Source organism: Pelodiscus sinensis, unplaced genomic scaffold, assembly GCF_049634645.1.
Source record: "Pelodiscus sinensis isolate JC-2024 unplaced genomic scaffold, ASM4963464v1 ctg72, whole genome shotgun sequence".
Classification (NCBI taxonomy): Eukaryota; Metazoa; Chordata; order Testudines; family Trionychidae; genus Pelodiscus; species Pelodiscus sinensis.
This window is the reverse complement of record NW_027465834.1, coordinates 227,133-249,410: the sequence shown is the minus strand read 5'-3', so window position 1 is coordinate 249,410 and position 22,278 is coordinate 227,133. Positions and strand designations below refer to the sequence as shown.

The 22,278-nt window shown below is 52.9% G+C and overlaps 1 protein-coding gene across 3 annotated transcripts in view; it reads right to left on the bottom strand.

Annotated features, from left to right (window-relative positions):
- The window catches only part of LOC102463836 (gamma-secretase subunit Aph-1b-like), a 29,671-nt gene extending 7,676 nt beyond the window's left edge, over positions 1 to 21,995 (bottom strand). The window contains exons 1-2 of one of the 3 annotated variants that reach the window (XM_075914755.1): positions 21,838 to 21,995; positions 7,706 to 7,876 (exon numbers count right to left, since the gene is read on the bottom strand). In XM_075914755.1, the coding sequence (XP_075770870.1) occupies positions 7,706 to 7,876; positions 21,838 to 21,950 (284 nt within the window). In that variant the 5' untranslated portion in view covers positions 21,951 to 21,995. Of the gene's footprint in view, positions 1 to 7,518; positions 7,668 to 7,705; positions 7,877 to 21,837 lie in introns of those variants that run through there. The other 2 variants (XM_075914757.1, XM_075914756.1) reach the window with 2 other exon arrangements.
- Between the last annotated feature and the right edge of the window lie 283 nt (positions 21,996 to 22,278).

The window sequence follows — 22,278 nt, the reverse complement described above, 5'->3', positions numbered from 1 at the left end:
CATAGAACTAGAACAGACCTCAGAAGGTCATCAAGTCCAGCCCCCTGCTCTACGCAGGACCAATTCCAACTAAATCAACCCAGCCAGGGCTTTGTCAAGCCGAGACTTAAACACCTCTAGGGATGGAGACTCCACTACTTCCCTAGGTAACCCATTCCAGGGCTTCACCACCCTCCTAGTGAAATAGTTTTTCCTAATATCCAACCTGGATCTCTCCCACCACAACTTGAGATCATTGCTCCTTGTTCTGCCACCTGTCACTACTGAGAATAGCCTTTCCTCATCCTCTTTGGAACCTTCCTTCAGGAAGTTGAAGGCTGCTATCAAATCCCCCCCTCACTCTTCGCTTCTGCAGACTAAACAGACCCAAGTCCCTCAGCCTCTCCTCATAAGTCATATGCTCCAGCCCCCTAAACATTTTGGTTGTCCTCTGCTGGACCCTCTCCAATGCGTCCGCATCCTGCTGGAAAGGGATAACAAGTGGAGTTCCTCAAGGGTCTCTTTTGGGACCCGTACTGTTCAATATCTTCATCAATGATGTAGATATTGGGATAGAGAGTACGCTTAGTAAGTTTGCAGATGATACCAAACTGGGTGGGGTTGCAACTTCTTTGGAGGATAGGGACATAATTCAAAATGACCTTAGCAAGTTAGAGAAATGGTCAGAGGTAAACAGGATGAGGTTTAATAAAGAGAAATGCAAAGTGCTCCACTTAGGAAGGAACAATCAGTTCCATACATACAAGATGGGACGCGACTGTCTAGGAAGGAGCATGGCGGAAAGGGATCTAGGGGTCATAGTGGACCACAAGTTGAATATGAGTCAACAGTGTGACGCTATTGCAAAAAAAGCAAATATGATTCTAGGTTGCATCAGTAGGTGTGTTGTAAGCAAAACTCGTGAAGTCATTCTGTCGCTCTACTCTGCACTAGTTAGGCCTCAGCTGGAGTACTGTGTGCAGTTCTGGGCGCCACATTTCAAGAAAGATGTGGAGAAATTGGAAAGGGTACAGAGAAGAGCAACAAGAATGATTAAAGGTCTAGAGAACATGACCTATGAAGCCAGGCTTCATGAACTGGGCTTGTTTAGTTTGGAAAAAAGAAGATTAAGGGGGGACATGATAGCGGTTTTCAAATATCTAAAAGGGTGTCACAAGGAGGAAGGAGAAAATTTGTTCCTCTTGGTTTCTGAGGACAGGACAAGGAGTAATGGGCTTAAAGTGCAGCAAGGGAGGTTTAGATTGGACATTAGGAAAAAATTCCTAACTGTCAGGGTGGTCAAATATTGGAATAAATAGCCAAGGGAGGTGGTGGAATCTCCCTCTCTGGAGATATTTAAGAACAGGTTAGAGAGACATCTGTCAGGGATGGTGTAGACGGAGCTTGGTCCTGCCTTGAGGGCGGGGGGCTGGACTCGATGACCTCTCGAGGTCCCTTCCAGTCCTATGATTCTATGATTTTGTAGTGGGGGGCCCAGAACTGGACACAATACTCCAGATGCAGCCTCACCAAAGCCGAATAAAGGGGAATGATGACATCTCTGGATCTGCTGGCAATGCTCCTCTTAATGCAACCTAATATGCCATTAGCCTTCTTGGCTACAAGGGCACACTGTTGACTCATATCTAGCTTCTCATCCACTGTAACCCCCAGGTCCTTTTCTGTAGAACTACTACTTAACCGGTTGGTCCCCAGCTTGTAACTATGCTTGAGATTCTTCAGTCCCAAGTGCAGGACTCTACACTTGTCCTTGTTGAACCTCATCAGATTTCTTGTGGCCCAATCCTCCAATTTGTCTAAGTCTTTCTGTACTCTCTCTCTGCCCTTAAGCGTATCTACCTCTCCCCCCAGTTTAGTGTCATCCGCAAACTTGCTGAGGGTGCAATCCATCCCCTCATCCAGATCATTAATAAAGATATTGAACAAAACCGGTCCTAGAACCGAACCTTGGGGCACTCTGCTAGAAACCGACCGCCATCCTGACATTGAGCCACTGATCACTACCCGCTGGGCCCTGCCTTCTAGCCAGCTTTCTATCCATCTTACCGTCCATTTATCCAATCCACAATCCCTTAACTTGCTGGCAAGAATATTGTGGGAGACCGTATCAAAAGCCTTGCTAAAGTCAAGGTATATCACATCCACTGACTTCCCCATGTCCACAGAGCCAGTTACCTCATCATAGAAGCTAATCAGATTGGTCAGGCACGACTTGCCCTTTGTGAATCCATGCTGACTATTCCTAATCACTTTCCTCTCATCCAAGTGCCTCAATATGGATTCCTTAAGGATCCCTTCCATGATTTTTCCAGGAACCGAGGTAAGACTGACCCGCCTATAGTTCCCTGGATCATCATCCTTCCCTTTTTTGAAGATGGGCACTACATTTGCCTTTTTCCAGTCATCCGGGATTTTTCCTGATCTCCACGACTTTTCAAAGATAATAGCCAAAGGCTCCACAATGACATTTGCCAACTCCCTCAGTACCCTCGGATGCACTAAGTCCGGACCCATGGATTTATGTACGTTTAGTTTTTCTAAATAGTTCCTAACCTGTTCTTTACCCACCACGGGCTGTCCATCTTCATCCCATCTTGCGTCACTTGGCGCAGAAGTCCAGGAGCCGACCTTGTCCGTGAATACAGAGGCAAAGAAAGCATTGAGTACTTCAGCTTCCCCCACATCATCTGTCACTAGGTTACCTCCTTCATCCATTAGGGGCCGCACACCCTCTCTGATCACCTTCTTCTTGTTAACAGGCCTGTAGAAACCTTTCTTGTTATCCTTCACATCCTTAGCCAGTCGCAATTCCATTTGCGCTTTCGCCTTCCTGATAACCCCCCGGCATTCTCGAGCTAGACCTTTAAACTCCTCCCTGGTCATTTGTCCAAGTTTCCACTCTTTGTAAGCTTCCTTTTTGTGCTTAAGTTCACCAAGGATTTCCCCTGTAAGCCAGTCCGGTCTCCTACCATGTTTGCCTCTTTTGCTACGCGTAGGGATGGTTTCTTTCTGTGCCTTCAATAAGGGTTCTTTAAAATACTGCCAGCTGTCCTGGACTCCTTTCCCCTTCATGTTAACATCCCAGGGGATTCTGCCCATCAGATCTCGGAGGGAGTCAAAATCTGCTTTTTTGAAGTCCAGGGTGTGTATTTTACTACTCTCTTTCCTTCCTTTGGTCAGGACCCTGAAATCTACCATCTCATGATCACTGCTTCCCAGGTTGTCACCCACCTCCACTTCCCCTATTAGTTCCTCCCTGTTTGTGAGCAGAAGGTCAAGCTGCGCACGGCCCCTGGTCGGATCCTTCAGCACCTGTGTCAAGAAGTTATCCCCAACATTCTCCAAAAACTTCCTGGATTGCCTGTGTACTGCCATATTGGTTTCCCAATAGATGTCAGGGTGATTAAAGTCCCCCACGAGAACCAGGGCCTGCGATCTGGAAGCTTCGCTCAGTTGTCCCAAGAAAGCCTCATCTACCTCATCCACCTGATTCGGTGGCCTGTAGCAAACACCAACCACAACATCACTGCTGTTGTTTGCTCCTTTAAACTTAACCCATAGACTCTCAACAGGTTTTTCTCCCTCTTTATACTGGAGTTCAGAGCAATCGTAGTGCTCTCTTACATATAGTGCAACTCCTCCTCCTTTTCTCCCCTGCCTGTTGTTCCTGAACAGTCTGTACCCTTCCATGACAGCGCTCCAGTCATGCGAGTCATCCCACCAAGTCTCTGTTATCCCAATTAAATCATATTTCTTGGACTGGGCCAGGGCCTCCAGTTCTTCCTGTTTGTTGCCCAGGCTTCTCGCATTAGTGTACAAACACTTCAGGTAACCAGTTGATCGTCCTATCTTCTCCATTCGAAACATGGGTCCTCCTTTCTTTCCCCTTCCTCTCTGCATTTCTTCTCAGTATCCGACTTTCCCACTCCCCTCAGGGTTTTGGTCGCCGTCCCCCGACGAACCTAGTTTAAAGCCCTCCTCACTAGGTTTGCAAGCCTGCCCGCGAAGATGCTCCTTCCTCTCTTCGTTAGGTAGATCCCATCTCTTCTTAACAATCCTTGCACCCGGAACAGAGTCCCATGGTCGAAGAAACCAAAGCCCTCCCTTTGACACCACCTGCGCAACCACGCATTTACGTCCTCAATTCGACGATCCCTGCCCAGTCCTTTCCCTTCAACAGGGAGGATGGAGGAGAATACCACTTGCGCTCCAAATTCTTGGATCCTTCTTCCTAGCGCTACATAATCCACAGTAACACACTCAAGATCATTCTTGGCCGTATCATTAGTTCCCACGTGGAGAAGCAGGAAGGGGTAGCGATCCGACGGTTTGATCAGCTTGGTAAGCCTCTCAGTGACATCCTAAATGCGAGCTCCCGGTAAGCAGCACACCTCTCGAGATTCCAGGTCTGGACGGCAGAGGGATGGCTCAGACCCTCTTAGGAGGGAGTCCCCGACCACCACCACCCGTCGTTTCCTTTTGGGCGTGGTGGCCGTGGAACCCCCATCCGTAGGACTACGCATCCCATGCCTTCCAGTAGATGGTGTTCCCTTCTGGTTTCTTCCTTGTGAGGTCCCTTCCAGAGCTTTCAGCACTGCAGAGCCTGTGGAGAGAGCTTGAAAGCGATTGCTTACCTCTCTAGCATCGGGGGATTCCTGTGCTGGCCTTTTTCCCCTTCTAGAAGTTACATGCTGCCAGTTCTCTTCTTGGTCACGTACTGCCCTCTCTGGCTCTTCTGCCTGCCGTGCTTGAAGGATTAAATGCTGCCTTCTATCGAGGAAGTCTTCATCCTCTCTGATCAAGCGTAGGGTTGGCACTTGGGCCTCCAGTCCTCTAATTTTTTCTTCCAAAATGTCGACCAGCTTGCACTTGGTGCAGATGAAATCCGTTCTTTCTTCCGGAAGGAAGACAAACATGGCACACGCTGTGCAGGTAACAGCAGCAGACCCATCACCAACCATCGCTGCTGTCCTGGAGAAGGGATTTAAAAAGAAAGGCAAGAGAACCTCCCGCCCTTCCCAACTTCCTCTCAAAACTCCCTGTTAGCACTCACCTGTTCGCAAGCTCCTTGGTCGCTTGCCCACTGCCTTATAAAGCCCCTCCCCCTACCAAGGCTCAGCCAATCAGCAGAGGCTTCTAGAATTCAAACTTTAATTAGAAGCCAACAGTTTCCACCTGCCAATCACAGCACAAACTCCATCAAGGGGAGGGGGAGGGCAGAGGGGAGGTGGGGAAAAAAAAGCCTCACTCTCAAACACAGGGGAAAATAAATAAATAAATAAACAAACAAAAAACATAAAACACCACACACCAACCCTCACTCACAAACACAAGCTCAGCACACCGCAAGAAATCTGGAATCTGGGGAGCAGATCGGCCGCCTGGCTCCCCCAGGTTTTGTCCTTCATACCGATCGGGGTGGATTCGGAGCAGAGATCGCGAGGGGAGGGGAGGTGGTCATGCACAGCCTTTGCAGTCCTGAATCAGCCAAGCCCCTGGCACAAATTCAAGGTGCCTCAGGCAGTCAGGAAGAGCTGACGAGGAGAGGTGTTCCAGCCCCCTCCCTACACGGGCACTGGCAGAGAGCCATTACACCAGTGCTGCAAGAACAAGGAGAAGTCCTGTGGCACCTTATAGTCTAACAAACTTATTGGAGCATGAGCTTTCGTGGGCAGAGACCCACTTTGTCAGATGCATGTTCATGAGGTTGATGGATTTCCAGTCCATATGGCTACATATAGTGCCTTATTCGGTGACAAGTATCACAGGGGTGGCCGTGTTAGTCTGAATCACTAGTGCTGTCACCCAGGAATTCACCTCCTCACACCGGTGTGGTGTCCAGGGAGCCAGACTTATGGGGTGCAAAAACCAGACCCCAATATAAGTCTGCAGAATCCTGGCAAGCTGAGCACACCCGCGCCACTAGCTGCTCGGCTCCCGCTGGGGCTGAAACTGCAGCCGGAGTCACAGCAGAGAGAGTGGCCTGTTTCCAGACTGCTGCAGGAACATGGGGAGTCCCTTTAGGAGAAGCCCCACCCAAGCTATAACACTGTGGAGCAAAACTCCCCAGCCCAGCAGCAGCAGGACATCAGCGTGCGATGCACATCCCCGTGTTTACAAAGGGCAGCACCTCCCAGCAACGGAGAAATCCCCCCATTCCTGCCACCAAGGTCTGCCCCCTCCTGCAGCACTCACCCTGCTTCCTGCTGGCACAGCCCTGCCTGCCCCAGGGAGGCGGGTAGTGGCCAGTGGCCACAGGAAACGAGGCACGATCGCTGTGGCTAGGGCTTAGGACGTAGCATCTTGCCTTGTGGCTCAGGCAGTCCGTCCTCCATCCCATAATACCCAGCACATGACCCACAACAGATTCAGACCTCTCCCTCCAGCCCCCTCCCTCTGCGCTATTCACCCTCCAGGACTGGGCAGAGACGCGCAGCAGGCAAAGGCAGAGAGCGGCTCTCCCGTGCCTGTCCTGAACACAGCAGAACCGGCAGCAGCCCCGCCAGAGGGGCCGCATTTGCACAGGGACTCCACCCCCCAGTTAACCAGTTTGATGCTCTGTTTAAATGGCAGGGGGGAAGGGGGCTGCTCTGACCGGGCTCAGGCCCTGCCTGGCTGGAGCAGCCCCCTGCTCACAATGGATGGGTGGCGGTTAGCTGTAGTGAGGGAGATCCTTCTCAGTTAACCATTCCCATCCCTACACAAGACACCTAGATCACCACCGGATTCAGGCACACACTGTAGCAGGGATGCAGAGTACGGGGTCGGGGGGGAGCAGGGCGCAGCGTGAGCACTGCCGGGTTCCCAGACACGCTGTTCCTTCGCGGTACGGCAGCACTCAGAGCGTTGTATTAAATGCACAGGGTCCCTCGGCCTCAACTCTGCTTAGAAACGAGACAGCAGAGTGGCTCAGTTATGGGCACCAGCACCTTCCTGGGAAGACAAACGCACGTAGTAAAGAGCTCTTTCATCTATCAGAAAGGCAGAACGAGCCCCGCAGCTGGCACTGAAGCTGGCCCAAGTCAGGCTAGGAATTCGGCTCCTGCACGTAACAGAGAAGCGGATGAACAGGTGGATTCTCCATCGACTGAACCTTGGCATGTTTGGAAGCAGCAGCTTCCACAAAGACAAGCTACTGGCTCAGTGCAGGGGGAACGGGGGGACACTTAGTGGGCTGTGCTGTTCAGGAGCTCAGATTAAATAATCTAATGGACCTTCTGCCTTTAAACTACAGATGTAAAAAATGGGGGGGAAATGAACCGTGTAACAGATCCCATTCCCGTCCGTTACAGTTCACCATTCACAGGGCTGCTGGGGCCGCCAGTGCTCCCAGCCCTGTGAAGAGTATACCCAGAGGGGACAACTGATAACCTGCTAAGCAGGGAGCTGACACTTAACCTCCCTACCGGAAACTAATGAACTTGTTACAATTACTAGTCTACGGAACAGTCATGTTGCAGAAGCACCTGGAGGCTCCCGGGGGAGGTCGGGCTCCCTCGTGCTGGGCACTCTGCATACCTGGAACAAATCCAAAGGACAGTCCCTGCACCAGAGGGCTGACGGCTCTTGGGAGGTGCTCCGATGGCTGGCACAGAGAAGCAGGGTGGGGCAGCAGGGGAGGGCAAAGTCCGGGCTTGTGCAACGAGCAGCATTGAGTTACTGCTCAGACTGGCAGGTGGCGCGAGTGCCCCGCCCCACTCCTCACCTCAGCAACTTGTAGTAGAGAAACCTGAAGGCCTCCTGGAGGAGCACGGAGAACAGGACCCCAAATATCAGGAGGCCCTTCTGCAGCGGCTTGTTTCCTGGGTCACTGGCTTTCACAGCAATGAACCAGACCAGCGACGATAGGAGCAAGGAGACCAGCCAGAAAAAGGCCCTGAAAGAGAAAGGGGCCATTAGGCACATGCAGCAGCTTGTGCTGGTCGCCTGCTTCCAGCCAGCCCCATGGGCCAGGCCGGGCAGGGCGGAAAGGTCCCCACCAAGGGCACATTAGTGGGGTGCAGCTTCCGGGCCTGGTCAGCTCAGCTCAGCTCAGGGGGAGCTCAGCAGAGCCAGGGGAGCGGTGGAGACACCTGCAAAGTGAGTCTCAGCTGACAGAAATCTGTAGAGCACCATTGTCTGTCCACTGCTGAGGTGGGGCCACAGGGGCTTGGCCTAGGGCCTGCCCCATTAGCTGCGCGCACAGGTACCCTTGGCGAGGGGCTCTGAAGCATTACAAGGGGTGTGACGTGCCATGGCCCAGGCAGGGACCCAGGGAGACCCCGTCAGGCATGGCTAGGGAAGAGGCAAGGCATCCCAGGTCCTTAGTATACATGGGAAGTCTGGCAAGAGCCAGTCTCCCAAAGGTGTTGCCAATAGGCAGCTTCACAGGAGACCGATTTCTGCTCTGCCACTGAACTCGCATTGCCACCTGGGCCACAGGAGGGCCGGGTCAGCCTGGGGCACACCTGGGCTTGGCCCATCCCAAGCTGCACTTCCCTGTTTCCATAACACGGCCGAAAAGTTCCTTTATTTAAGGCACACTGGTTTGGTCCTTGGGACCATTAGTGGCTGCCAGGGCCAAAGACAGAATCCAACCTCAGAGGGGTGGACTGAGTCTGATGCCTAGGCTGCACTCTCCCTACCCAGACAGTGCCAAGGCTGGCATGGCCAGGGTGGGCACGACAGGAGCAGGACTCCCTGAGACAGTTACCATGGGCAGACCCTTGACCACAGCAGCGTGACTCTCACATGCCAGCCAAGAGAATGAGTCTGTGCTGACCTCTCTCTGTGACAGCATGACAGACCATGTGCTGGCCCTCCAGGCACAGGCCTGGTGATCGCCTGCCACGGGCTGCAGCAGCTCCCAAGAACTGCAGGATGCAGGAAGTGGCAGAAAGACCTACTGGTGCTCAGTGTGCCTGCTAAATCTCACCCATCCCCGTGGGGATTTTCCATCCCTGTGCGGATTGAGTTTTTCTATGTGCGCCACCGTTAGAAACACGTACAGTGTGATTGGGACTAGTTTAGCTACAACTTCTCAAGAGAGAGCTTGGAGTCATTCTGAAGAGTTCTCTGTAAACATCTACTCGGTGCGCAGCAGCAGCCAAAAGCAAACAATGTTAGGAATCACTAAGAAAGAGATAGAGAATAAGACAGACTCTCTCACTGCCTCTGTATAAATCCATGGGCTGCCCACATCTTGAATACAGCAAGATATCCTGGCATTGGAAAAGATTCAGAAAAGGGCAACAAAAATGATGAGGGGTTTGGAACGGGTCCCATATGAAGACAGATTAAAGAGACTTGGACTTTTCAGCTTAGAAAAGAGGATCTTAAGGGGGGGGGGCATGATAGAAGTCTATAAAATCATGACTGGTATGGAAAAAGTGAATAAGGAAAAGTTATTTATTTATTCTCACAATATAAGAACTAGGGGTCACCAAATGAAATTAACAGGCAGCCAGTTTAAAACAAAAGGAAGTTTTTATTCATGCAGCACATGGTCAACCCGTGGAACTCCTTGCCAGAGGATGTTGTGAAGGCCAGGACTTTAACAGGGTTCAAAAAAAAAAAAAAAAAAAAAAAAAGCTAGATAGATTCATTGAGGTTAGGTCCATCAATGGCTATTAGCCAAGACGGGCAGAAATGCTGTCCCTAGCCTCTGTTTGTCAGAGGCTGGGAATGGAGGACAGGAGAGGGATCACATGTGGATTACCTGTTGTGTTTGCTCCCTCTGGGGCACCTGGCACTGGCCACTGTCAAAAGACAGGATACTGGGCTAGACGGACCTTTGGCCTGACCCACTATGACCATTCTTATGTTAAACATATACCTAGACTGTGGGCTCTGCTGATCAGCTGAGCAGCATTGGACTCTCTCCTGGGTGAGTGCCCAAGCACACAGGGAACCCTGTTCTGACCCAACTCAGAACCCTACCACTAGGGATGTGAAAGGGTAACTGGTTACCCGGTAAGCGTCACCCGTAACAGGTGATGCTTACCAGGTAACAGTTAACCATTACCCGGGAGCAGCCCCCAAGGGGAGAGGGCTGCCCCAGCTCCGAGGGGCTGCTGCCCCCAACAGCGCAGGTCACACTGTCTCAGGCACTCAAGGGCAGCAAGGGGAACCAGGTCATGGAGTTGCTGGCCCACCGGGCTGGGGGGCTGCAGCTCACCACACACCACCAGCCTAGCGAGAGGAAAGGCTGGATTAGGTCCCAGCAGCCACATCCTCAGGCCCATCCAGGGATGTCCCACTTTGCTTAAAGTGCCGCACAACAGGGCTCTCCACAGCAGCATCCCCCATGCGGCCCCAGCTGCACAGAGCAACTCTCATTCCTCTCCACCCGAAACGGCACTGGCCCCTGCCTGCCACGTCACCTGGCTGCCCTGCTGTGTCACCCTGAATGCTGAGCTCTCCTGCCCACTGCGAGGGTGGCATGGGAGCTCTCCTCGCCCATCGCACCCCACCCCCTGTATCCCAAACTCAATCTTAACTTCCTGCCTGGCTGCAAAGAGACAGACTGCCCAGCGAGAGCATTTCACACATTTTATCATAGAATCCTAAGGCGGGCAGAGACCCCAGGAGTCATCAAATCCAGCCCCCTGCCCAAGGCAGGACCAATCCCAACTAAATCAACCCAGCCAGGGCTTTGTCAAGCGGAGACTTAAACACCTCTAGGGTTGGAGATTCCACCCCCTCCTTAGGGAACCCATCCCAGTGCTTCCCCATCCGCTAGGAAAATAGCTTTTCCTAATATCCAACCTAGACCTCCCCCACTGTAACTTGAGACCATTGCTCCTTATTCTGCCACCTGTCACTACTGTGAAGAGCCTCTCTCCATCCTCTTTGGAACCTCCCTTCAGGAAGTTGAAGGCTGCTCTCAACCCCTCCCCCCCTTCACTTTTCTCTTCTGCAGACTAAACAGACCCAAATCCCTTCGCCTCTCCTCATAGGTCACAAGTTCCAGCCCCCTAATCATTTTGGTCGCCCTCCACTGGACCCTCTCCAACGCATCCACATCCTTTCTATAGTGGGGGGCCCAGAACTGGACACACACTCCAGATGTGGCCTCACCAGAGCTGAATAAAGGGGAATAATCACTTCTCTAGATCTGCTGGCCATGCTCCTCCGAATGCACCTAATAAGCCATTAGCCCTCTTGGCTACAAGGGCACACTGTTGACTCATGTCCAGCCTCTCATCCACTGTAACCCCCAGGCCCTTTTCTGCAGAACTGCTACTTAGCCAGTTGGCCCCCAGCCTGTAACTATGCTTGGGATTCTTCTCTCCCAAGGGCAGGACTCTGCCCTTGTCCTTGTTGAACCTCATCAGATTTCTTTTGGCCTAATCCTCTAATTTGTCCAGGTCACTCTGGACCCTTCCCTGCCCTCCAGCATATCTACCTCTTCCCCAGCTTAGTGTCCTCCACAAACTTGCTGAGGGTGCAATCCATCCCCTCAGCCATGTCATTAATAAAGATACTGAACAAAACTGGTCCTAGAACTAATCCTTGGGGCACTCTGCTAGAAACCGACCGCCATCCTGACATTGAGCCATTGATCACTACCCGCTGGGCCCGGCCTTCTAGCCAGCTTTCTATCCATCATACAGTACATTTATCCAATCCACAATCCCTTAACTTGCTGGCAAGAATATTGTGGGAGACCGTATCAAAAGCCTTGCTAAAGTCAAGGTCTATCACATCCACTGACTTTCCCACGTCCACAGAGCCAGTTACCTCATCATAGAAGCTAATCAGACTGGTCAGGCAATCCACAGCATACTAGGAATGGAAGGGACCTCGAGAGGTCATCGAGTCCAGTCCCCTGCCCTCATGGCAGGACCCAGTACTGTCTAGAGCAGGGGTCTCCAAACTTTTCAGCCCGAGGGCCGCATTAACTATCAAACAGCAGTTCGGGGGCCGACTACACACTTGAGGTCCAAATAAAAAACAATCAAAACATGGATGTTGTTTTTAATTATTTATTTAATATTATTTTATTCAGTTATTATTTAATAACACATTGATACACTACACATGAACACCTGTATTAGTGTGAATGGTGAAATTGTTTCCTGGATGCCAAAACAGCAGACATTTCTGGCTTTGCGAATCCGTTTCTCCCGGAAGGGGGGGGGGGGCTTTTCCCCCTGCTCTCCCCTTCCTCTGCACGCTGTCCTCCCCTCCTTCTTGCCACCACTCACTCCTTCCCCCCCCCCGGGCGGAAGGGGTCACCTTTTTAAAGTTCCCGCCGGGGTTCACGTTCCCCCGCACGTCGCCGGGCGGGCGTTACCACCACCGCCCATCCTGCCCCCTGATTGGCCGGCTGCCCTGTCAGTCTGGGCGGGGGAACGCCGCCCGTGCTAACCCCCGCCCCCTGCGCCGTTTGCCGCCGCACGGCCGCTTGTCAGCAGAGCGGCCCGCTTCTCCTGCCCCGGCACGGCGTGAGTACACGCCGCACACCCCTGACAGGGGCCCCCCCCCCCGCGGCAAGAAGGGCCCGTTCGGCGGCGCCCCAGGGACGGTCTCCACGGGCCGGATGAGAGGGCCTCGCGGGCCGCAGTTTGGAGGCCCCTGGTCTAGACCATCCCTGATAGACATTTATCTAATCTACTCTTCAATATCTCCAGAGATGGGGATTCCACAACCTCTCTGGGCAATTTATTCCAGTGTTTAACCCCCCTGACAGTTAGGAACTTTTTCCTAATGTCCAACCTAAACCTCCCTTGCTGCAGTTTAAGCCCATTGCTTCTTGTTCAGTGGCCAAAATGAACAAGTTTTCTCCCTCCTCCTTATGACACCCTTTTAGATACCTGAAAACTGCTATCATGTCCCCCCTCAATCTTCTCTTTTCCAAACTATACAAGCCCAATTCTTTCAGCCTTCCTTCATAGGTCATGTTCTTTACACTTTTCATCATTCTTGTTGCTCTTCTCTGGATCCTCTCCAATTTCTCCCTATACTTCTTGAAATGCAGTGCCCAGAACTGGACACAATACTCCAAGGCTGTGTCTACACTGGCATGAATTTCCAGAAATGCTTAAAACATAATAGTTTTCGTTATAAGTATTTCCGGAAAGAGAGCGCCTACATTGGCAGGCTGCTTTTCCGGGAAAAGGGCTTTTTCCGGAAAAGCATCTGTGGCCAATGTAGATGCGCTTTTCCGGAAAAGGGCCCCGATCGTCGTTTTCGCGATCGGGGCTTTTTTCCGGAAAAGACTACTGAGCTGTCAACACTGGCCCTTTTCCAGAACAGGGTTCCGGAATAAGGACTTATGCCTGAGCGGCAGCAGCGTAGCTTTTCCGGAATAGCGGCTGATTTTGTACAGTAGAGCGTCGTTGCTTTTCCGGAAATTCAAGGGCCAGTGTAGACAGCTCGTAGCTTATTCCGGAAAAGCAGCTGATTTTCTGGAATAAGTGGCCCAGTGTAGACACAGCCCATCTGAGGCCTAACCAGTGCAGAGTAGAGCGGAAGAATGACTTCTCAAGTCTTGCTCACAACATACCTGTTAATGCATCCCAGCATCATGTTTGCTTTTTTTGCAACAGCACCACATTGCTGACTCATATTCAGCTTGTGGTCCACTATAAGCCCTAGATTCCTTTCTGCCGTACTCCTTCCTAGACAGTCACTTCCAATTCTGTATGTGTGAAACTGATTGTTCCTTCCTAAGTGGAGCACTTTGCATTTGTCCTTATTAATCTTTATCCTGTTTACCTCAGACCATTTCTCCAATTTGTCCAGATCACTTTGAATTATGACCCATCCTCCAGAGCAGTCGCAACCCCTCCCAGCTTGGTATCATCTGCAAACTTAATAAGCGTACTCTGTATGCCGATATCTACATCGTCTGACCTGCTTTGGGCAGGGGGCGGGACTCGATGACTCCAGAGGTCTCTGCCAGCCCTGGGATTCTGTGCCATTCCTGTAAGAGCACTAGGGAAATGTGGTCTAGATGAAATTACAGTAAGGTGGGTAAAGTAAGGTGGTTGAAAGCCCATATTCGAAGAGTTGCTATCAGTGGGTTGCTCTCAAACTAGGAAGGTGCATCTAGTGGAGTCCTGCAGGAGTCAGTCCTGGGTTTGGTACTGCTCAATGTTTTCTCTGATGACTTGGATAATGGAGTGGAAACCTGCAAACACCTCAAGCTGGGAGGGTTGCAAGCATCTTGGAGGACAGGATTAGAATTCAAAACAAGCCTGGATAATTGGTCTGAATTCAAGGAGATGAAAGTAAATCAACACAAGTGCAAAATACTTCACTGGGGAAAGGAAAAAATCAAATGCACAACAACAGAATGGGGGAGAACTGGCTCTGTGATAGTACTGCTAAAAAGGGTCTGGGGTTAGAGTAGGTTACAAACTGAACATGGGTCACTCACATGATGCAGCTGCGAAAAGGCTGATGTCACCTCGAGTATACACCCTGACTGGAATTGTGTGTGAAAAACACAGGACACAAATGTCCTGCTATACTGGGCACTGGGCGAGGCCTCAGCTGAAGAACTCGGTCTAATTCCAGGTGCCACCTTTTAGGAAAGATACGTACAGATTGGAGAGAATCCAGAGGACAGTAACAAAAGTGATAAAGGGCTAGGAAAGCCGTGCTGTGCGGAAAGGTGAGAGCCACTGCTCTGTTCAGTTTTGAGAAAAGCAGCCTGGGACAGAGGACCTGATAACAGGTTTCTAACTGTAAGGCAGGCGTCGGCGACCTTCAGCACACAAGTCATCAGAATAATCTGCTGACGTGCCACAAGACATTCTGTTTACATTGACTGTCCACAGGTGCAGCTCCCGATAGCAAGGGTTCACCATACCTGGCTAGTGTGCTGCCCACCACTGTCTGCGTCTCCCATTAACCCGGAGCAGCTTGTACATAGAATCATAGAATAATAGGACTGGAAGGGACCTCGAGAGGTCATCGAGTCCAGCCCCCCGCCCTCAAGGCAGGATCAACCTCCGTCTACACCATCCCTGACAGATGTCTATCCAACCTGTTCTTAAATATCTCCAGAGAGGGAGATTCCACCACCTCCCTTGGCAATTTATTCCAATATAAATCCCATTTAATCAGTTAACCGGTTAAGCATTATGTTTAAATGCTTAACTGGGGGCAGGCAAGGGCTTCTCTGCCCAGCCCAGGCCTACCATAGGCAGGAGCTGCTCCAGCTGGGCTGAAGCACCCCCCCCCTCTCCCACAACAGGCTGCTCTGGCCTGGCTGGGCCCGCCGCACTGCACCACAGGCCCAACCGGGCTGGAGCAGCCCACACTGTGTTGGGTGGGGGGCTACTCCAAGCCCAGCCAAGATGTAAGCGGCAGGAGTGATGCTTACCAGTTAACAATTCACATCCCTACGTACTGTAGTCACTGGGAGCTACAGGGAGGCTGTGCCTTCAGATGGTCAAACAAAACTTGATGAGCTCGTGCTTGAGGTCCCTTCCTGACCTACGATTCAATGGTTCCACTGTTCTATTTTTTATGAGATTAAAAGTTTGGGTGATAAAGGGAATAGTTTGGGTGATAAATGCTGACTTCAGTCAAGTTAATTAAAAAGTTGTGCAGTCCCAGTTGCCCAATCTTTTTAATTAAAAAACTAGAATGACAAGCACGGTGCACACGAGCTGGATTAAAAGTTGGCTGACTAACAGATCTCAAACTATAACTGTGGAGCCATCAAAGAGGTGTATTTCTCATGGGGCACTGCAGGCATCAATTAATCATAGAATACTAGGACTGGAAGGGACCTCGAGAGGTCATCAAGTCCAGTCCCCTGCCCTCATGGCAGGACCCAGTACTGTCTAGACCATCCCTGACAGACATTTATCTAACCTGCTCTTCAATATCTCCAGAGATGGGGATTCCACAACCTCCCTGGGCAACTTATTCCAGTGTTTGACCACCCTGACAGTTAGGAACTTTTTCCTAATGTCCAACCTAAACCTCCCTTGCTGCAGTTTAAGCCCATTGCTTCTAGTTCTATCCTCAGAGGCCAAGATGAACAAGTTTTCTCCCTCCTCCTTATGACGCCCTTTTAGATACCTGAAAACTGCTATCATGTCCACCCTCAATCTTCTCCTTTCTAAACTAAACAAACCCAATTCCCTCAGCCTTCCCTCATAGGTCATGTTCTCTAGACCTTTAATCATTCTTGTTGCTCTTCTCTGGACCCTCTCCAATTTTTCCACATCTTTCTTGAAATGCGGTGCCCAGAACTGGACACAATACTCCAACTCATAGAATCATAGAACTGGAAGAGACCTCAGGAGGTCATCAAGTCCAGCCCCCTGCTCTACGCAGGACCAATTCCAACTAAATCAACCCAGCCAGGGCTTTGTCAAGCCGAGACTTAAACACCTCTAGGGATGGAGACGCCACTACTTCCCTAGGTAACCCATCCCAGTGCTTCACCACCCTCCTAGTGAAATAGTTGTTCCTAATATCCAACCTGGACCTCTCCCACCACAACTGGAGACCATTGCTCCTTGTTCTGCCATCTGTCACTACTGAGAACAGCCTCTCTCCATCCTCTTTGGAACCTCCCTTCAGGAAGCTGAAGGTTGCTCTCAAATCCCCCCTTACTCTTCGCTTCTGCAGACTAAACAGACCCAAGTCCCTCAGCCTCTCCTCATAAGTCATATGCTCCAGCCCCCTAATCATTTTGGTTGCCCTCTGCTGGACCCTCTCCAATGCGTCCACATCCTTTTTGTAGTGGGGGGCCCAGAACTGGACACAATACTCCAGATGCGGCCTCACCAAAGCTGAATAAAGGGGAATGATGACATCTCTGGATCTGCTGGCAATGCTCCTCTTAATGCAACCTAATATGCCATTAGCCTTCTTGGCTACAAGGGCACACTGTTGACTCATATCTAGCTTCTCATCCACTGTAACCCCCAGGTCCTTTTCTGCAGAACTACTACTTAACCGGTTGGTCCCCACCTTGTAACCATGCTTGGGATTCTTCCATCCCAAGTGCAGGACTCTACACTTGTCCTTGTTGAACCTCATCAGATTTCTTGTGGCCCAATCCTCCAATTTGTCTAAGTCAATCTGTACCCTATCTCTGCCCTTAAGCGTATCTACCTCTCCCCCCAGCTTAGTGTCATCCGCAAACTTGCTGAGGGTGCAATCCATCCCCTCATCCAGATCATTAATAAAGATACTGAACAAAACCGGTCCTAGAACCGAACCTTGGGGCACTCTGCTGGAAACCAACCGCCATCCTGACATCGAGCCATTGATCACTACCCGCTGGGCCCGGCCTTCTAGCCAGCTTTCTATCCATCTTACCGTCCATTTATCCAATCCACAATCCCTTAACTTGCTGGCAAGAATATTGTGGGAGACCGTATCAAAAGCCTTGCTAAAGTCAAGGTCTATCACATCCACCGACTTCCCCATGTCCACAGAGCCAGTTACCTCATCATAGAAGCTAATCAGATTGGTCAGGCACGACTTGCCCTTTGTGAATCCATGCTGACTATTCCTAATCACTTTCCTCTCATCCAAGTGCCTCAATATGGATTCCTTAAGGATCCCTTCCATGATTTTTCCAGGAACCGAGGTAAGACTGACCGGCCTATAGTTCCCTGGATCATCATCCTTCCCTTTTTTGAAGATGGGCACTACATTTGCCTTTTTCCAGTCATCCGGGATTTCTCCCGATCTCCAAGACTTTTTAAAGATAATAGCCAAAGGCTCCACAATGACATTTGCCAACTCCCTCAGTACCCTCGGATGCACTAAGTCTGGACCCAGGACTGAGGCCTAACCAGTGCAGAGTAGAGCGGAAGAATGACTTCTCACGTCTTGCTCCCAACACACCTGTTAATGCATCTCAGAATCATGTTTGCTTTCTTTGCAACAGCATCACACTGTTGACTCATATTCAACTTGTGGTCCACTATGACCCCTATATCCCTTTCTGCCGTACTCCTTCCCAGACCATCACTTCCCATTCTGTATGTGTGAAACTGATTGTTCCGTCCTAAGTGGAGCACTTTGCATTTGTCTTTATTAAACTTCATCCTATTTATCTCAGACCATTTCTACAATTTGTCCAGGTCATTTTGAATTATAACCCTAACCTCCAGATTAGTCGCAATCCCTCCCTGCTTGGTATCATCTGCATACTTAAGAAGCGTACTTTCTATACCAATATCTAAATCGTTGATGAAGATATTGAATAGAGCCGGTCCCAAAACAGACCCCTGCGGAACCCCACTTGTTATGCCTTTTCAGCAGGATTGTGAACCGTTAATAACTACTCTCTGACTACGGTTATCCAGCCAGTTATGCACCCACCTTATAGTAACCCCATCTAAGATGTATTTACCTAGTTTATCGATAAGAATATCATGCGAGACCGTATCAAATGCCTTACTAAAGTCTAGGTATACCACATCCACCGCTTCTCCCTTATCCACAAGACTCGTTATCCTATCAAAGAAAGCTATCAGATTGGTTTGACATGATTTGTTCTTTACAAATCCATGCTGGCTGTTCCCTATCACCTGGCCACTTTCCAAGGCTGTGTCTACACTGGGCCACTTATTCCGGAAAAGCAGCCACTTTTCCGGAATAAGCTGAGAGCTGTCTACACTTGAATTTCCTTGAATTTCCGGAAAAGCACTGACGATCTACTGTAAGAAATCAGCTGCTTTTCCAGAAAAACTATGCTGCTCCCGCTCAGGAAAAAGTCCAGTGTAGACAGCCCAGTAGTCTTTTCTGCAAAAAAGCCCCAATCGCAAAAATGACGATCGGGGCTTTTTTCCGGAAAAGCGCGTCTACATTGGCCACGGATGCTTTTCCGGAAAAAGGGCTTTTCCAGAAAAGCATCCTGCCAATGTAGACGCTCTTTTTCCGGAAATACTTATAACGGAAAACTGTTCCGTTTTAAGCATTTCCGAAAAAAGTTGCCAGTGTAGATGTAGCCCAAGTGTTTACAGATGATTTCCTTAATTACTTGCTCCATTATCTTCCCTGGCCCTAGCCTATGTAACATTTTTATGAGTGACCTGAAAGAAAACAAAGTCATCAGATAAAGTTTGCAGAGGACACAAAAACTGGGGGAGTGGTAAATCATGAGAAGAACAGGGCACTGACTCAGAGCCATTTGGATCACTTGGAGAATTGAGAACAAGTGAACAATATGCATTTAATATGGCCAAAAGTCAAGTTATACATCAAGGAACAAAGACTGTCAGCCATGCTTACAGGACGGGGGATTCCCTCCTAGGAAACAGGGACTGTAAAAAGATTTGGGGTGGGGGGAATGTACAAGCTCCCAGGGTGGCAGGGTCCAAAGAGCTAATGAGATCTTGGGTTGTATAAAGATCTTGGAATCTTGAGTCTCAGTATGATGCTGCTGCCATCAGGAGAGATGAATAAGACTGGGACTTTTCAGCTTGGAAAAGAGAGGACTTAAGGGGAGATATGGTAGACGTCTATAAAATCAAGACTGGTACTAAGAATGTGAATAAGAAACTGTTATTTACTTGTTCCCATAACACAAGAACTAGGGGTCAGAAAATGAAATGAATAAGCAGCAAGTTTAAAAACAAACCAAAGGAAGTTTTTCTTCACTCCGTGCACAGTCAACCTGTGGAACTCCTTGCCAGGGGATGTGGCGAAGACCAGAACTTTACCAGGGTTCAAAGAAGAGCTAGATAGATGCATGGAGGTTAGGTCCATCAATGGCTATTAGCCAGGCTGGGTAGGGGTGGTGTCCCTGGCCTCTGTCTGGAAATGGGTGACAGGACAGGGATCATGTGAGGATTCCCTGTTGCATTCACTCCCTCTGGGGCACTTGGCATTGGCCGCTGCCAGCCGACAGGACACTGGGCTGGATGGACCTTTGCTCTGACTGGGCCGGTCTGATGCGCTGCAGCCGGGCAGCCCAGGCCTGTGGCCCAAGGCTCAGATTGGAGTAAAACGGCCCCGTTCACACTGGGCTGCAGGCGGGAGTAGGGCCAAGCAGCGAAGAGCCCAGGGGCCACTACCCCACCACCTGTGTCAAACCCAGCCCCCACCACTCCTCCCCTGACTGGTCCCGCCCCACTCCCCACTATCCCACACTGCCCCCTCCGACTGGTCCCGCCCCCTCCCCACTATCCCACACTGCCCCCCCCCCCGAACTGGTCCCGCCCCCTCCCCACTATCCCACACTGCCCCCCCCCGAACTGGTCCCACCCCCTCCCCACTATCCCACACTGCTCCCCCCTCGAACCGGTCCTGCCCCCTCCCCACTATCCCACACTGCTCCCCCCTCGAACCGGTCCTGCCCCCTCCCCACTATCCCACACTGCCCCCCCCGAACTGGTCCCGCCCCCTCCCCACTATCCCGCACTGCCCCCCCCGAACCGGCCCCGCCCCCTCCCCACTATCCCACACTGCCCCCCCCTCGAACCGGTCCTGCCCCCTCCCCACTATCCCACACTGCCCCCCCCTCGAACCGGTCCTGCCCCCTCCCCACTATCCCACACTGCCCCCCCCTCGAACCGGTCCTGCCCCCTCCCCACTATCCCGCACTGCCCCCCCCCGAACCGGCCCCGCCCCCTCCCCACTATCCCACACTGCCCCCCCCTCGAACCGGTCCCGCCCACTCCCCACTATCCCCCACTGCCCCCCCCTTGAACCGGTCCCGCCCACTCCCCACTATCCCCCACTGCCCCCCCCCCCGAACTGGTCCCGCCCCCTCCCCACTATCCCGCACTGCCCCCCCCTTGAACCGGTCCTGCCCCCTCCCCACTATCCCGCACTGCCCCCCCCCCGAACTGGTCCCGCCCCCTCCCCACTATCCCCCACTGCCCCCCCCCCGAACCGGCCCCGCCCCCTCCCCACTATCCCCCACTGCCCCCCCCCCGAACCGGCCCCGCCCCCTCCCCACTATCCCGCACTGCCCCCCCTCGAACCGGTCCCGCCCCCTCCCCACTATCCCGCACTGCCCCCCCCGAACCGGCCCCGCCCCCTCCCCACTATCCCGCACTGCCCCCCCCCCGAACCGGCCCCGCCCCCTCCCCACTATCCCCCACTGCCCCCCCCCCGAACCGGCCCCGCCCCCTCCCCACTATCCCGCACTGCCCCCCCTCGAACCGGTCCCGCCCCCTCCCCACTATCCCGCACTGCCCCCCCCGAACCGGCCCCGCCCCCTCCCCACTATCCCGCACTGCCCCCCCCGAACCGGCCCCGCCCCCTCCCCACTATCCCACACTGCCCCCCCCCCCCCGAACCGGCCCCGCCCCCTCCCCACTATCCCGCACTGCCCCCCCCGAACCGGTCCTGCCCCCTCCCCACTATCCCGCACTGCCCCCCCCGAACCGGCCCCGCCCCCTCCCCACTATCCCGCACTGCCCCCCCCCCGAACTGGTCCCGCCCCCTCCCCACTATCCCGCACTGCCCCCCCCGAACCGGTCCTGCCCCCTCCCCACTATCCCGCACTGCCCCCCCCGAACCGGTCCTGCCCCCTCCCCACTATCCCGCACTGCCCCCCCGAACCGGTCCCGCCCCCTCCCCACTATCCCGCACTGCCCCCCCCGAACCGGTCCTGCCCCCTCCCCACTATCCCGCACTGCCCCCCCCCGAACCGGTCCCGCCCCCTCCCCACTATCCCGCACTGCCCCCCCCCGAACCGGTCCTGCCCCCTCCCCACTATCCCACACTGCCCCCCCCGAACCGGTCCTGCCCCCTCCCCACTATCCCGCACTGCCCCCCCCGAACCGGTCCTGCCCCCTCCCCACTATCCCGCACTGCCCCCCCCCGAACCGGTCCCGCCCCCTCCCCACTATCCCGCACTGCCCCCCCTCGAACCGGTCCCGCCCCCCATCCCGCACTGCCCCCCCGAACCGGTCCTACCCCGCCACGAGGATGATGACGCGCAGCGGGTGGCGCAGCACGGTGACGAGGCAGAGGCCCAGCGCCGGCCCGAAGGCGATGCAGGTGCAGCCCCAGAACACCGCGAGCGTCATGGCGGCCGGCCCGGCTCGCGCCCCGGCACGGCCCTTCCGGGAGCCCCGTGACGTCACATCCCGCAGCGGGCGCCTTCAAAGGGCAACGCCGGTGGGCCCCCCCCGCCCGGGACCCTGAGCCGCGAGGGGCCGCAGGAGGCTCCCGGGCAGGTGCGGAATGACTGTTGTGCGTGCGGGGGTGCACCACCCGCCGACACGGGCTGGGCGGGGCCTCGGCCTATCAGCTGGGCAGGACCCCCCAGCCCGCAGGAGAGGGGGCCAAGGGGGGGGGAGTCTCGGGTGGGGTGGGGGGAGGAGGCCGAGGAGGGTGGGGGGAGTCTCGGGTGGG